Genomic DNA, 17,780 nt, shown 5'->3' on the forward strand with positions numbered 1-17,780 from the left:
AAACATGAATATTCGAAAATTCTAAATGTATGTATATAAAAAAATTCCTCTATGAAATTTGATTATTCGAAAATTTTTACAATGAAAATTATAATATTCGAAATTTTTCAATATGAAAATTTCAATATTGGAAAATTCAATATGAAAACTTCTATATTCGAACATTTCCTATATGAAAACGGAAATATTCAAACCATTACTATATGAAAATTTCAATATTCAAGCATTTCCTATATAAAAATTTAAGTATTCAAAAATGTTATATATGGAATTATCCATATTCGTAAATTTTCTATATGAAAATTTTAATATTCGAAAACTTTCTATGTTTAAATTTAAATATTCCAAAATGTTTAATTTTCTTAAAATAATCACATCGAAACATTTCTATATTAATGTTTTCGAATAGCTAATATTCGTATTGGAAATTTTCAAATACTTTTTGAAATTTGCATATAAAAAATGGTCTAATATTAAAATTTTCATATAAAAATAATTTCGTATATTCAAAGTTTAGAACTCAAATATTGCAAAATATTCCTGCCTTATGAAAATTTGAATATTCGAAAACATTCAATATTCGAAAATCCTATATATGAAAATTTTCTCTAAAATTTTGTCTATGAAAATTGCTATATTGGAAAATTCAATATTACTATATGAATATTTCAATATACAAACATTTTCTATATGCAATTTTCAATATTCGTAAGTTTTCTATATGAAAATTGTAATACATATTCGAAAATTTTCTATGTGTAAGTTTAAATATTCCAAAATGTTTGATTTTATTAAAATAATCACAATGAAATATTTGAATATTAAAGTTTTCGAATAGATATTGAAAATTTTCAAATACTTTTTGTAGTTTTCATATAAAAATTTTTCGAATACATCCCAATAAGAATTTTTACTGGAATTCAAGTTGATTGAATTGAATCAAGCAATTGAATTACAGTTGTATTGCACTTTATTTCAATAGCATTCTCCAGTAAAAAGGAAACATAAATTCAAGCCATATGTTTTTTGTTTGAAAAATATTAAATTTTTCAAATATTTTTCAAGTTTAAAACATAATTACATTTGCATTCAAGTCAAATTCCAACAAAATGTTCAAGTACTTGAATTTTTGGACTTTGGTGCTTAATGGGATATAAAAATAATTTTGAATATTCATAAATAATAGATTCTTCGTATTAGAAACTTTCACATACAAAATTTTTGAATATTGAAATTTTCATATAAAAATAATTTGGAATATCCATATAGACAATTTTCGAAAATTTTATTATTGCAAATTTTGCGTATGAAAATTTGAAAATTTCAATATTAGAAAATTCAATATGAAAACTTCAATATTGGAACATTTCTTATATGAAAACTGAAATATTAAAATTTCAATATTTTTTATATGAAAATTTCAATATTTGAATTTTTTTCTTTACTTACTATAGCTGCCTCTTGTAGGCATTAATCCTATTATTTAAACCATATAAGAATTTAGGCATTTCCAATGCTTCACATTGATAATACTGAGGTAAACGTTGTATATGCTCAAATTCCGGCAATAGTCTTAAGGGTTCTTTACTAAGTTTCTGTTTGTTGGCCGGAGTGGCGGCGGCAGCATTTATTATCAATTCCGATTCAGCTTCATCTAACATTTCATTCTTAATCTCAGCCTCTTCAATATTTTGCTTATATTTACTGCGTATTACACGATGTTCGATGGTCTCTTGCATGTTGTAGGTTTTGTAGTCGCCATAGGCGTAAATGGTGCTCTCGGTAGAAGTCTGTGGTAAAGAAATTTTAATATAATCAATTTTCATATAAATTTCGTCAAATTATAATTTGGAACTAACCCTTCCTGTAAACAATAGCTGTCGTATCACACTATTTTCCATTAAATAGTCTTTATTTAAAGGATTTTCTAAGGTGGGTTCTAATAATAGCATTTTAGTGGGTTTATAATGGTTTGACCACCATTGCCGTCTGTAGACCCACAAGCGGTAGAGTAATACTTTTTTAAGGTAATGTTGTAATCTGTAAATATAAGTAGAAATACGTTTTATAAAGATTTTAGGAACATGAATTAAATAGGATTTTTAAAAATGGTATTGAAGGCATTAAAACCAAAAAAAAAACATAGATCACGTTGTTGATATTCTAAAAATCACTAAAATCCCCAATTCCAGACTAATAACAACCAGATTATTTGAAATTTTATGTTGAACAAATTTGCCTATTTGAAAATTTCAATATTCGAAAGTGTTCTATATGAAAAATTCAATATCGAAAAATTTCTATATGATTTTTTAATCTTCCAAAAATTTTTTATATTTGAAATTTCTTTAGGTGAAAATTTTAATAATTCAAAATTTTATATTTGAAAATTTCAATATTTGAATATTTTTCATATGAAAATTTTAATATTTGAATGTGTGCATAATAAAATACAAATATTGTAAAAATGTTAATAGATATGAAAATTTCAATATTTTAAATTTTTTGATGTGAAAATTTGAATATTCGAACATTTTTTATAAGAAATTGTTCTGTATGAAAAATTCAATATTCGAAAATTTTCTATATGATTTTTTTTAATATTCAAACGTTTAAAATATTTGAAATTTATTTGTGTGAACATTTCAATATTCAAAAGTTTCCTATATTAAAATTTCAACATTCCAACATTTTCTATGTGAAAATTTCAATATTCGAAAGTTTAATATTTAAATTCGAAAATTTTCTCTATGAAAATTTCAATATTTGAAAATGTTTTATATGAAAATTTCAATATTCAAATATTTTCCATATGAAAATTTTAATATTTAACAATTTTCTATAAGAAAATTTCAATATTCGAAAATGTTCCGTATGAAAAATTCAACATTCGAAAATTTTCTATATGAATTTTTTTAATATTCAAAAATTTTAAATATTTGAAAATTGTTTATGTAAAAACTTCAATATTCCAATATTTTGTATTTAAAAATTTCAATATTCGAACATTTTACTATAAAAATTTTAATATTTGAAAATTTTCTATAAGAAAATTTCAATATTCCAAAATGTTCCGTGTGAAAAATTCAATATTCAAAATATTTTTATATGAATTTTTTTAATATTCAAAAATTTTAAATATTTTAAATTTGTTTATGTAAAAATTTCAATATTTTGTATTTGAAAATTTAAATATTCAAAAGTTTTCTATATTAAAATGTTAATATTCCAAAATTTTCTCTATGAAATGTTCTATATTCGAACATTTTCTATATGAAAATTTCAATATTCGAAAGTTCTACATCAAAATTTTTACATTCGAAAATTTTACTTATGAAAATTTCAGTATTAGAAAATGTTTAATAAGGAAATTTTAAAATTGAAATGTTTTCTATTTGAAAATTTCAATGTTCGAAAATTTTTTATAGGAATACTTCTTTATAACTTCAAAATACCTACAACTCTTTATAAAAGTAATAAGGAGCGAATTTGATAATAATAAGGAGTGAATAAGACATGTTTTGTTGGGAATAGGAGAGTTATTGTTATGAACGCCAACTTTTACTTATATTTTAAATACATTTTTCTTATTAATAAATTATATGGAAAAAGTAGTTTACTTACAATGTTATCAAACCATTTATGGTTGTATCCTCCATATCTTTGGGAGATAGATCACATAAACGCGTAAAACTAAAGCAGCCCTCATTATTGGTATTCAAATCCACATAACGTTTATAATATTCATTGGGTTTTAAGGTAGACTTATCTTTGGATTCCTTAAACATGGAATGATGCAGGTGATCAGCTTTGAAAATGGAAAAACTGGAAAAAGAAAAATAGAAGAATTATTAAAAAATGTTATCAAAACTTTAATTATAACAAGTGATTTATTGTTTATAACTAGAAATAAGTGGCAATTTCTAGCACTAAGATTTTGGGACGAGTTATTTTAGGTTTCTGGTGTGAAACTTACATATGCAGGGAACATGTTTTACAACCTTATCACCATATTGAAGGGCATTAAAATACAATACATTTTCTATCAATGCCATCATCAAATTGTGTATATTTTAATTAAACTTAATGCTTAAATAATAATGTGTATCAAATTTAATTCATCAACAAAATGTTTGTTAATTTGGGATAGAGAGTATTTTTTTCAGCAAAGATGTTTACACATTACAATTATTTATATTGTGGAGGAACCTAAGCGCGACTGAAACACGCCTCTTGATTGTATTTATGTTATTAATCTCTTTCTTTCTGACTCATGCTGTTTATTCTTCTCTCAAATTGTATTGTTTAATTAATGATAATTCAAATGCTGATTGAAGCTTTATGCCCTACTTTGGGTAAACTGGGAATAGCAATATATGAATACTATTCATCAAAATTTTCTTTATTTTTACAAAATCTCAAATGTGTTTTAGATTTAGATAAAATCTGCTATAATTGACTTACTCTGCAACTCGCTTTTACTATTTATATAAACAGTCTTCTAGTAGTTTCATGAATTATTTAACGGACAAAACTAGAATGTTCTATTTCTAGAGTTTCTACTGATGGAAATATTTATAAACACGATGAATGTTGAATTCCAATTGATATTGCAATTTCGTACCCAATATATTATTTTGTGATCACCTATATTTCCCTTCAAAAATCAATCATTTAAGTGACAACGTTAAATCCTTTATAACATTGTAAATAGTAATCTTAATTAATCGATTAATTTTTAAAGACAGCCTTTCAATATTTGTTTGTTAATAAATGTTTCAATATCAGAAATACCTTATTTTGTGATCACCCATATTTCCTTTCAAAAATTAATTTTTTTTTATTGAAAATCTATAATTCTCTATAACTTTGTTAATGACCATTGAAATGGACAAATTAAATTATTTTGTGATCAACCAAAAATCGGTTTTTAAAGCGAAAACCTTAAATGACATACAATCATTTTTACGATCAAGAACGTGACATTGAAAAAAAATAAAGAAAATTTTACAAAAATTTGTTATTGATTTCATTTTTCGATAGTATTTTCTACACTAGTCTAAGATAAAACGATAGGTTTTCCCCTTTCTCATATGTTAGCAATAAACATACAATCAAGAACGCGACAAAAAATATAAATATTTTCGTTTCCATCTAGAAAAACTTAATTTTTCAAAGCAATTTATTATTATTGGCTTTCTGTTGATAGTTGTCATGTTGAAATACCTTTAGTATGATTTAGAACGCGACATATTTTCACTTCACATTTGAAATAAGGATTAGTTCAATTAACTGCATTAAAAACTAGAGGAATTTTGAGAAAAATATTTTGTTGTCGTTAATAAACTTGAATTTAAAAACTAAAATGGTCGTGTTTTATTTTTTAGTTAATAAAATTCAAATCAAGAACTAGAACCTCAACTAGAACTAGAACCTGAACTGCAACCTGAACTAGATCCTGATCTAGAACCTGAACTAGAAGCTGAACTAGAACCTGAACTAGAACCTGAACTAGAACCTGAACTGCAACCTGAACTAGATCCTGAACTAGAACCTGAACTAGAAGCTGAACTAGAACCTGAACTAGAAACTGAACTAGAACCTGAACTAGAAATTGAATTAGAACCTGAACTGCAACCTGAACTAGAACCTGAACTATAACCTGAATTAGAACCTGAACTAGAACCTGAACTAGAACCTGAACTAGAACCTGAACTAGAACCTGAACTAGAATCTGAACTAGAACCTGAACTAGAACCTGAACTAGAACCTGAACTAGAACTGAACTAGTATGATTTATAACGCGACATATTTTCACTTCACATTTGAAATAAGGATTAGTTCAATTAACTGCATTAAAAGCTTTGTATTTATTGTTTATTTTTTATTTATTGGTCCGAAATATTATTTATATAGGCTTCAATAACTTAAACTCCTTAACTTGGCTGTCTGGTAATGTATTTTCCGCCTTCTAATGTTTTTCCCAATAAGTCTTAAACCTTTTTTCATTTTTCTAATTTTTATTTCTGTCGCTCCAATGTTTTTTGCTTTTGAAAACCTGTTATTCGTTTTTGAAATTTCGACAGATCTTGAAGACATCTTCCCAGATGTTTTATCCCAATATTCTTTAATTTAGTAAATCTCTTTAATTTTTTCTCTAGTACAGCCTTATTGCTTTACTTTATCCAACTAAATATACATATTAAACAATAAAATCAATTGTTTTTGAAAAGAGAAACACGAACGTGACACACCTTGAAAATTAAAATAAAATATTTAGTGATTTTTTTTAATTAAAGCTAGTAAATTTAGATTTAAATTAAAATTTCCAGCCATGATTTGAACGATCGCAGAGTACTGATAACAAACGCGACATTAGAACAAAATCTAATGAAAAATGTACCGTCAATCGTGCTCTGTTCATCCAAACTCCAAAACTTTAATGAATAAATTTTATTTTTCTTTTAAAACTATACTAATGTAAAGGGTATTTAAGATTCGGTACAGTCGACTATAAGGTTTACATGGACGGACACTTCATCGATCACTTCAGAATGTGATCCTCAGCAGATTGGTATATTTTAAGGTGGGTGTTGGGACAATATTTTTGCAGGTTACAAACATCAGCACTAACCTAATATACCATCCCCACTATGGTTGTGTAGGGTACAGTAACAGAATATATATAAGATTAAGAAAAATGTGTATTTATTCAAACAAACACTGATAATCAACATTAACTCATTCATTTCCTCACTCAAACTAAATACAAATTTAAATGAACTGTTGAACCTGAAATACAGACCTTGCAATTTATGAAAAGCTCTCTTTTCTAAACAGTTTGTGTTTGATTGTCATGATTGCTGTTGAATCAACAACAATTGCTCCAATTTTATTATTTATATATTAATTCAACAAGTGCATATTTGAATAAAAAAACAATTCTCAAATAAAATCAAATAAAACGAATGAAAACAAATCATTTGTTAACAATTAGTTAATTAGTAAACAATAAATAAATAATTTTTACAATTAATTAGAAAAATCTAATTGATATCAAAGAAAAATGGTTCACTCAACAACTGTAAACTCAACCACTAGAGATATCTTAGAATATACACAACATATCTGCAAGGAATTTGCAAATCCCGCATTTAAAGAGGCTCCCTTAACAGCTTTGAGCAAAGAAACTTTGAAAAAGCTGTCAAATTTATTGAATAATTTGAAGATAATACATTCGGATAATGGTTATGAGCGTGATTGGCGTGGTTTGGCTACCTTAACGGAGCAAAGAAGTTTATGTGAGGCAAATAATATTAACAGCAATGATCCATTGCACAAAGTCATACAATTATGGTGTGAAAATAAACCGGCTACAGCAACATTTGGTAATTTGTTGACATTTCTGGGTCTCATTGATCGTTGGCATGTGATAGAAGATATGGAAGAGAATTTTATGCAAGATTTTCGCAATCATCAACAATCAACCGAGCAACAAGTTACCCCTGCAATTTCTCAACAATTGCAAACTAATGAAACAGAACTTTCTACCACAGCATCCGAAGATAACTGTTCAAATAAAGTTGTACAACTTCCTGACACAACAAACTCTTCCTCTTTAACTGTTCAAACAGCAAGTGACGGTTTTACTTATGAATCAGAAACTAAAGTTCTAACCAGCAACGATGTTCAGCGCTACCAACGAGGCCTGCCTTTGTTAGCCTATGATGCTTTCCTGTTATACGCCGATGTGGACTATGATTATGCCATAGAGATTTTGCAGAAACTACAAAATAATCCCATATACAATTTTAAATTTTGTCTAAAAGATGATCTTCTATTTGGCATACCTTTTGAGCACATCGCTCTAATGGAATTAATACGAGAACGTTGTAAATTTTTAATTGTAATTTTAACTAAAGAATTCACTAAAAGTCCCGAAAATCGTTTCTTTGTCAACTATGCCCAGGCTTTGCAAATAAAGCAGGAGATACGTAAAGTTATACCGCTACTGTATGAGGATCAAGTGGAGGTGCCCGCCAATTTGGCCATGTTCTCGCGCATGCGTTACAATGCCAATCGTACTGATTTGTATTGGTCCAAGTTGGCCGATTCTATGCGCCTGTTGCAGTTAAACGAAGGAGTGGCCACATTTTCAGCCACCTTTCAAAGGAGTATTGTTAGCGGTAATAGAACTCAGCCTAGAAATTTGGCCATAGAAGCTCAAAATTTTCATGACAATTTAGAAGGCGCTCCTGCTACTAGAAATTCGTCTTTAAGCAATAAAAAGGGTGTTAGAAAAAGGAAATCTACAGTAAAACCAAATCGTGTTAAGTTGAGAGAATCCTCTCTAAAGACTTTAAATGAATTTGAGAGAGTTTCTAAAGTGTCAAGTAGTGGTAGCAGTAGTGAGTCTAGAGGAATTTTAAGAAAAATATTTTGTTGTCGTTAATAAACTTGGATTTAAAAAGAAAAATAGTGGCATTTTATTTGTTAGTTAATAAAATTCATATCATTTGCTCCAGTGTCTTGAATGCTGAGTTAGAACCTGAACTAAAACCTGAACTAGAACCTGAACTAGAACCTGAACTAGAACCTGAACTACAACCTGAACTAGAACCTGAACTAGAACCTGAACTAGAACCTGAACTAGAACCTGAACAAGAACTGAACTGAACTAGAACTTGAACTAGAACCTGAACTAGAAACTAAACTAGAACCTGAACTAGAACCTGAACTAGAACCTGAACTAGAACCTGAACTAGAACCTGAACTAGAACCTGAACTAGAACCTGAATTAGAACCTGAACTAGAACCTGAACTAGAACCTGAACTAGAACCTGAACTAGAACCTGAACTAGAACCTGAACTAGAACCTGAACTAGAACCTGAACTAGAACCTGAACTAGAACCTGAACTAGAACCTGAACTAGAACCTGAACTAGAACCTGAACTAGAACCTGAACTAGAACCTGAACTAGAACCTGAACTAGAACCTGAACTAGAACCTGAACTAGAACCTGAACTAGAACCTGAACTAGAACCTGAACTAGAACCTGAACTAGAACCTGAACTAGAACCTGAACTAGAACTTGAACTAGAACCTGAACTAGAACCTGAACTAGAACCTGAACTAGAACCTGAACTAGAACCTGAACTAGAACCTGAACTAGAACCTGAACTAGAACCTGAACTAGAACTGAACTAGAACTGAACTAGAACTGAACTAGAACTGAACTAGAACTGAACTAGAACTGAACTAGAACTGAACTAGAACTGAACTAGAACTGAACTAGAACTGAACTAGAACTGAACTAGAACTGAACTAGAACTGAACTAGAACTGAACTAGAACTGAACTAGAACTGAACTAGAACTGAACTAGAACTGAACTAGAACTGAACTAGAACTGAACTAGAACTGAACTAGAACTGAACTAGAACTAGAACTGAACTAGAACTGAACTAGAACTGAACTAGAACTGAACTAGAACTGAACTAGAACTGAACTAGAACTGAACTAGAACTGAACTAGAACTGAACTAGAACTGAACTAGAACTGAACTAGAACTGAACTAGAACTGAACTAGAACTGAACTAGAACTGAACTAGAACTGAACTAGAACTGAACTAGAACTGAACTAGAACTGAACTAGAACTGAACTAGAACTGAACTAGAACTGAACTAGAACTGAACTAGAACTGAACTAGAACTGAACTAGAACTGAACTAGAACTGAACTAGAACTGAACTAGAACTGAACTAGAACTGAACTAGAACTGAACTAGAACTGAACTAGAACTGAACTAGAACTGAACTAGAACTGAACTAGAACTGAACTAGAACTGAACTAGAACTGAACTAGAACTGAACTAGAACTGAACTAGAACTGAACTAGAACTGAACTAGAACTGAACTAGAACTGAACTAGAACTGAACTAGAACTGAACTAGAACTGAACTAGAACTGAACTAGAACTGAACTAGAACTGAACTAGAACTGAACTAGAACTGAACTAGAACTGAACTAGAACTGAACTAGAACTGAACTAGAACTGAACTAGAACTGAACTAGAACTGAACTAGAACTGAACTAGAACTGAACTAGAACTGAACTAGAACTGAACTAGAACTGAACTGAACTAGAACTTAACTAGAACTGAACTAGAACCGAACTAGAACTGAAATAGAACATATGAATGGAATACCTATTCATTGGAATAATTCCCGATACCTTCAGATATTTATATTAATAAATGTCTTATTCCTTCCCACTTACCGATTATATAATAAATGCCTCTTGCTCGGCAGCGCCCTGTGCAACAAACCATCCTCAAACACCAAACGAGGCATAACATACTCCTCGCACTTCATGACAAATGGACTTTTAGCATCGCGACGCTCAAACAATTCCGGATGATTGCACACCTTACGAAATTGCATAACGAGATTCATAAGATTCGAAGTGAAATTACGATCCACATGATGACCATCAGTAGATGATGAACCACCACCTCTTGTCAAATTCAGCAAATCCTCAATGTGTATTTTCTGTTTCAAAGCCATATACAGCAATTTCTGTCGTATGGTCAGCGGACAATAAACCATAATTTCAATTTTATCCGACAGCTCATTCTCCACATCCTTTTTAATGCGTCTCAACATGAAAGGCTTTAAAATCATGTGCAGCCTTGAGATTTGTTTCGCATCTATGCCTGTCTTATTTTCAGCATGTGATTCAATATCCTTGGAAAACCATTCATTGAACTCATCATGAGAATCAAACAAAGTCGGCATAATAAAATGCAATAGAGCCCATAATTCAGCCATACTGTTTTGTATGGGTGTGCCACTGAGCAGCAGACGATTGCGACAGTTAAAGCCCAACAGCAACTTCCAACGCATAGAAGTGGCACTTTTTATAGCTTGGGCCTCATCCAATACCATGTATTGCCATTTAATGCGATTGAAATATTTGTAATCGGACACTATTAGTTGGTAGGAGGTAATGACTACATGAAAACTGGCATCCTTGGTGTGCAAATCTTTTTGTTCCCAAAATTGTCGTAAAATTTTCCTTTCATTTGGTGAACCCCAGTAGGGTACTATGTTGAAATCCGGTGCAAATCTAGCCATTTCCTGTTGCCAATTGTGGAGTGTAGAGGCGGGAGAGATGACCAGAAAAGGACCCCAAACACCATATTTCTCAGCTATATGACAAAGGAAGGCTATCGATTGCACAGTTTTACCCAGACCCATTTCATCGGCCAGGATGCCGCTAATGCCCTGATCGTAGAGATTGGCCAGCCAGGTCATACCTTTAAACAAAATTTAATATATTAGTTACATTTAAGTTTATTTAAGAAATTGTTGAAGTAAAAATTACCCTTAATCTGATATGCCTTCAAAGTCCCCTTAAAAATGCTAGGCTGTGGTAAATCTGCTTGAGTTTTTTCGGGCAATAAAGATTCCGGCTTGTCTTCCTCCTTAATAAAATCAATTTCACCTTCTTCTTTCTTAACCTTAGCATGACCCAAATTCCTTTCCACTCCCGCTGCCACATCAAACTGTTTGGTTTTACGACGATCATTTGAAAAAGCCTCTTCGGCATGTTGTTGAGCCAAATGTTTCATTTGTTCGGCATCGTAATCATCATAGGCGGCCAAGCGGGGATTAACTTCCTCATCCAATTGGTTGAGAATACGCAGCTGTTCAGCTTCAGTACCTCGGCCCAGTTTCTTAGACATAAAATGAGCATACAGCTCAGTTTGTGTTATAAGGAAATTAAGTTTCCTCTGTTGTCGTTTGGCCTCAATGATTTCCACATCCATTTTACGCTGCTCCTCGGCTTCCTTTTCCATTCGGCGACGTGTGTCACGCTCCACGCGTTCATAGCGTTTCCAATAGGACAACATTTCTCTGGTCAGACGTTTGGCACGCCACATAGTTTCTTTCATGACCTTTTGCGAATGCATGGCTCTCTGGCGGACCACCTTCATACACATGGTGGCCACACGTTTGCAATTTTGTACTACCTCCTTGTGATTGTTCATTTTGGCGCGTTGACATCTGCCCAACTCTTTTTTAGCCATTAACTGCCAGACACGTTTTCTACGAGCGGCCATAACTTCTGGCGTTCTAACAATACCCTGTTGACTTCTACGCCGGCGTCCCCTACCCGAAGAGTTTGTGAGAGCAGACAGGCCGGATGGATCTCTTGAGGAATCCATAGCCATAGAGGTTTCTCCCTCAGATTGTATATCAATATCTTCGTCATCATCATTAACAGCAGTGCTATCAGCATAGTTATAATGTTTAAGATCTTCGGGATGTATTTCTTTCGGTTGTTGATCTTCTAAAGGTTTCTGCTTCAATTTACGAGGTCTTCGTATCTTGGTAGGTTTAGGTAGCTTTGGTAGTTTGGTTAATTTCAAAGGTTTTTCCTTCTTTGTGCGTCTCTTGCGTTTGCGTACACCCACAATAGATTGTTGATGTTCGGGAAACATGTCATGGTTCGAGAGTAGACCAGCACCATAATAGGCGTATTGAGTATTCTGGGGGAAGAGTTAAGAAAGGATTGTTAAAGTCAAGATTTGGCGTTAATTATGTTTAAGTCTTACTGTAGGTTTTTTGTAAAAATTTTCCCTTAACTTTTGCTGTTTCATGTGTGTTTTTAGCATTTCCTTAATGTAGTCATCTTCATCGCTAATGTCTGTCTCTGTATCGGTATCACTTAGCAGCACGTCATACAACCATTCGCGATCGGCTGTTAGATCATTGAAGTTATAAAGTTGAGCTTTAACTGACTGGCGCTCTATAGGGGAAGGGAAAATAAAAAAATGTGTTAATGGGATTAGGGCGAAATTTCGAAATTTGTACGTTATCATAAAAATTTTAAACTTTAATAAATTTTAGTACTAAAGTGTTATACAGTGGTTGACAAAACAATGGAAATTTTTCCAAATATTCCATATGTAGCCCAAAATTTAAAATATTTTTTTAAAATAAAATTTTTTTTTTAGTTTTTTACTTGTATATTTTTATTTATATAAATTAACTGAAAAACAAACAACATAATTAATTATATTCTGAAAAAAGGGAACAAAATTAAAAATATTCACTATTTCACTGACAAAACAGTGGAAACTTTTAAACTTCTGCAAGAAAGAAGTGTAAAACGAAAATAATATTTAAAAGAACGATGTAAAAAGCTGTTATTTTATTTATTTTTAAATTCTGGTAATTTTTCACAATATCTTTTTCTAAGTTTTTCGCATAATTGTTTTTTTTTCAAAGTTAACGAAAATGGCTAAAGTTAAGATTTGTGAAGACTTAAAAAATAAAATAATTAACGATTTTAAAGCTGGTTTTAATCAAAAAAGTATCTGTGACAAATATTCAATAAATAAATCAGCAGTTTAAAAAATTATAAAGAAATTTCGTGAGACCGGTTCTGTAAAAACTCAACATTTAGGTGGAAGACCTCGTAAGACTACTCCAAGACAAGATAATTTAATAGCGAGAGAGTTCAAGAAATTCCCAAAAATAACTCCTCGAGAGGTTGTTAATAGCCTAAAATTAGAAATAAGTACCCGAACAGTTAGTCGCAGGGCAAATGAGGCTGGTCTTGGTTGCTATCGTCCTGTGAAAAAACCACTCATTTCTAAAAAGTATCGTTCTGCTCGTCTACAATTTGTCAGGGATCATTTAAACAGGTCGATACAGAAATGGAATACTGTCCTCTTTTCCAACGAATCCAAATACAATTTAAGAGGCAGTGATGGGAGAATATTTGTAAGTCGACCAAAGGGACGGCCATGACAGGTATAGGATACAGAACCATATTAAACGATGTTATGTATCCATACGCTGAGGAAAATATGCCCCTAGTTTGGAGATTCCAACATGACAAACGACCCGAAACACACTTCTAGGGTTGTAACCGAGTGGTTACAATCCAACGAGGTATGTGTTTTGAAGTGGCCTGCCCAATCGCCAGATCTAAATCCCATTGAAAATCTATGGGAAATTGTAGATCGTAAAATAAGGACTCAAAATTACACCAGGAAGGAAGATTTATTGGAGGCGGTTATAAGGGAATGGCAAAATATTTCAAAGGAGACCATTGACTCTTTAATTGGTTCAATGCATCGTCGATGTGTAGCAGTTATAAAAAATAAGGGATAATATTGAGTTATTGCAAAGTTTAGACCATATTTGTTAAAATAATACCTAAGTTTCTATTGTTTTGTCAATGCCGTAATAAAGAAATCTTTTAATTTTGGTTTCTCATTTTTAGAATTTAATTAATTATGTCCTTTGTTTATTGTTAAATTAAGTTAATAAAAGTATACAAATAAAATGCCACAAAAATGTTAAAATTTTTTAAAAAATTATTTCAGATTTTAGGCCACTAATTTTAATTTTTTTTTAAAAAACGAACACAAACTGCGAAGCGTTTTGCTTGTCTGCAGAAACACCTAGAGTCACTGACAGGAATCGAACCCGCAACCCCTGGATAGTCTATCGAGGCACCCAAATATTTGAAATATTTGGAAAAGTTTCCATTGTTTCGTCAACCACTGTATAAAAAACTTTGTACTAAAGATTTCGTACGTTAGTACTAATAATTTAACCGTTCAGTAAATTAGTACTAAAATAGAAAAATTCCAATTGAAATTGCAAAAGTTTAATCTGAAATTAAGAAAATTCCAAACGTTTCATAAAAAATTTTGAAGTGATGATAAATACTAACTATTTGTTCTAAACTTTTGGTACTAAAAATTGAGGTTAATGCAAAAATTAAGGATCTTGTCCTAACAAAATAAATCTTAAAGTTAATTTACTTTAATAAAGTATTTTCCAAAGTAATAAAGCATTTGACAAAAAGAATTCCAATTAAACCCTAAACTCAAATATGACCTTCAAATTTATAATTTCTTATTAGATTTCAAACAAACCACCATAACAAAAAACTAATTCTAAAAATATCTGATTACTAAGAAACCAATTAAAATAATATTTAAAAAATACAATGAAACACCTTAATTTCTGTTTAATTTGCTACCAAGTACTACTCCCCTTACTCCCTTCATTACAATAACCAAACAACTCACCTTGTTTTGTACCCAATTTTTTAGTTTTCTTCTTTTTAATCTCTCCCGGCAATTTTTCCACTCCTTCATCATCTGACTCATCACCCTGTGAGTCTTCGGCCTCCGTCTCATCGGGACTGGTCAAGGGTTTAGACATCACCTCACGGGCATAGCTCATGAATGGACGCATATCCAAAGCAGCCTCCAGACGTTGCAAATGCAAAGGTTCGGCCATTTGTTGAGAACTGCCTGCACCATTTTGTTGCTCAATTATACCATTCATAATTGCAAACTATAATTAAGTAATATCACATTATTAAACTGTCTCTATTAATTAACAATAAAACACACCTTTTACCTAAAATTTTATTTAAATTAATAAACAAACTCACTTTTATCTTCTTATTGCCAAAATATTCAATTTTACTTCTTCAATAAACTGAGTTTTTATATAATTTCTCTTTGTTTTTTACGGTCGTTTCAGCGAAATGCACAATATTTATTTGATTTGCTTTTTGTGCGACCACATTTTTTCATCTGTTTAATTTGTGTTATCTTTAGGTTTCCATTTATAAATTTTTTTGTTTCTAATTTAATTCGTTTCTTCTTGTTGTAGCCAGTCAATCGTTTGTTGCTTGTGCTTGTTTTATTGTTATTGTCTTTTGTGGTGCTATTGCTGACAGCATGTTGACAAAACAAACAAAACAATAAAGTCAAGAGAATGAAAGAATTAAAGAGAACAGCTGATGATAACAGTGACAGGGTTGTATTTGAAAAGCGTTTTTACACATTGGATGTTTTACACGGGGAGAAATCTGCAGGAATAATAATGAGTAGTGAAATGGTGTACATTTTTATTAAATGATAAACTATATGGAAAAATATTATATAGCTACTCAAAATAATCAGTGATTTAGTAAATAGCTCATAAATACTTAAATTCTGTTGTGTAATCTTTAAAAACATATAAGAAACATGAATTTGTATTACAATGCGACAATTTAAGCATGAACGCGATAAGGACGTGTAAAACTTAAAAAAAAAATTTTATAGGTTACATTGCAAACAGGTTTAATAAATGTATGTCTGATTTGTGGTACTAAACCAATCTCTTTTTTTAGAAAAATTATTAAGAATGTTTACATAAATAGTTTTCGAAATTTACACAATAGACTTCTACATATTTTCAGCATGTGTTTAATATTAGGTAAACAGTATTAATTGAAAACTTATTTGTTTTTTTGGGCGTTTTTTCTAATTTTTCAAAGTTCTTTGCAAGCTTCAAAAATAAAGTCTTCCTAAAAATTTTTTAATTTACCACTATCAATTGTGGTTACAAAGATATGTGCTAGATGAATATTTTAGATTTGTATTTATAGAAAATACATTAAATGAACATTTTTTATATGTATTTTCAAAACAGAATTGCTAAATAATCAATACTGGGTCAAAAAGTATACAAATTTAAAAACCGAATATTTGATATTTGTTGGCAAAAATTCTTTACCCCCTGTCTATACTTGACAAATATTTATCATACCAATAAATGACATTTGTTGTCAAGACAAAGTTGTCTAAGCAAAAGCACTAACAATTTTATCATAACTAAGCAATCAAGGCGTATTAATCAGGTGATAGCGTCTCGGCAACAAATACAACAAAGACAATATTTTTTTATTGTCAAACGACTGAGAATGTCAAAATATGTTGTTGCACATGAAAATTGTAAAACCAAGCAAACAAACAAAATGATGTTATTTTGGTCATCCATTGGACTTTTGAGGATTAATTTTCACTGCTACTCACCTCATTTTATTGTTTAATGTGTTTTCTTTAATTTTTCTTACACAATTCTTTGTTTAGACCATTGTAGAATTAGCAAGGTACAATTATTAGAAAGTATGTTCTCAATTATACATTCCCTATAACGTCAAACAAAAGAAAATTAAAAAAATATAAAAAGGAAATGCCAAAAAAAAAATAATTGAATTTAAATTTTTATTACAAAAATTTACTAACAATTGAAGAAAAACTATATTTTTTTAATAAGTGTGTATAATTTCAGTTAAAACGTAACGTTCAGTTAAAACGTAAAAAATATCGCGGTAACAAATTAAAAAAAGTAAAGTGATTAAATACATAGTTTGACGTTTTAGGGGTGAACATTGGAAACTCTCTCTAATAATTGTACCTGGTAACTGATTGTATCATGGTTTAGACTAAAATTTACAAAATTGAAAACTTTTCAATATTTTCTGTTTCAATTATTTTTTTTAATGACAACAAAAAAAGTTAAGAAAGTTTGACAATCTCAAACTCAACATAAACAAATAAATAAAAATCAGCTGTGTTCGTAACTTCACCTTATTAACCTAGCGTTTACACATGCAAGTAACAGTTCGAAAAACACAATACATTCACACTTTTGCACTAACACAAGCACACATGCAGCCACTTACAGCTCACTGCCTAGTGAATTTCGATGGACAGTGATTTTTTGACACTTACTGCAATAAAGTGTCAAAAACACAAACAGAGTTGCCTAACTAAAAAAATTTAAAAAAAATTACTGGATTGTGGTAAAATAATTATTATATTTTTAACTTATTTTATGTATATTTGTAAAAAAAATTGTTTTTTCTCTTCAAATATGAATAAAGAACGCTATTAAATTAATTTAAGAGCACT

The 17,780-nt window shown here is 30.4% G+C and overlaps 2 protein-coding genes across 2 annotated transcripts in view; one reads left to right on the top strand and one right to left on the bottom strand.

Moving 5' to 3' along the window:
• Ino80 (chromatin-remodeling ATPase INO80) overlaps positions 1-15,764 on the bottom strand; it is a 139,542-nt gene extending 123,778 nt beyond the window's left edge. Inside the window, exons 1-8 of the mRNA XM_065498961.1 lie at positions 15,485-15,764; positions 15,114-15,384; positions 12,618-12,811; positions 11,384-12,551; positions 10,277-11,315; positions 3,625-3,825; positions 1,860-2,040; positions 1,450-1,790 (exon numbers count right to left, since the gene is read on the bottom strand). Coding sequence (XP_065355033.1) covers positions 1,450-1,790; positions 1,860-2,040; positions 3,625-3,825; positions 10,277-11,315; positions 11,384-12,551; positions 12,618-12,811; positions 15,114-15,375 — 3,386 coding nt within the window. The 5' untranslated portion in view covers positions 15,376-15,384; positions 15,485-15,764. The remainder of the gene's footprint in view (positions 1-1,449; positions 1,791-1,859; positions 2,041-3,624; positions 3,826-10,276; positions 11,316-11,383; positions 12,552-12,617; positions 12,812-15,113; positions 15,385-15,484) is intronic.
• LOC135948814 (myeloid differentiation primary response protein MyD88-like) lies at positions 7,067-8,452 on the top strand. Its single transcript, XM_065498266.1, has one exon. It carries the CDS (start codon positions 7,067-7,069, stop codon positions 8,450-8,452), a length of 1,386 nt encoding a protein of 461 aa, XP_065354338.1.
• Positions 15,765-17,780: the final 2,016 nt, after the last annotated feature.

Source organism: Calliphora vicina, chromosome 1, assembly GCF_958450345.1.
Source record: "Calliphora vicina chromosome 1, idCalVici1.1, whole genome shotgun sequence".
Classification (NCBI taxonomy): Eukaryota; Metazoa; Arthropoda; class Insecta; order Diptera; family Calliphoridae; genus Calliphora; species Calliphora vicina.

Bases quoted from the DNA above. Each gene is read 5' to 3' on its own strand.
- LOC135948814 (XM_065498266.1), top strand. From the start codon at position 7,067: ATGGTTCACTCAACAACTGTAAACTCAACCACTAGAGATATCTTAGAA.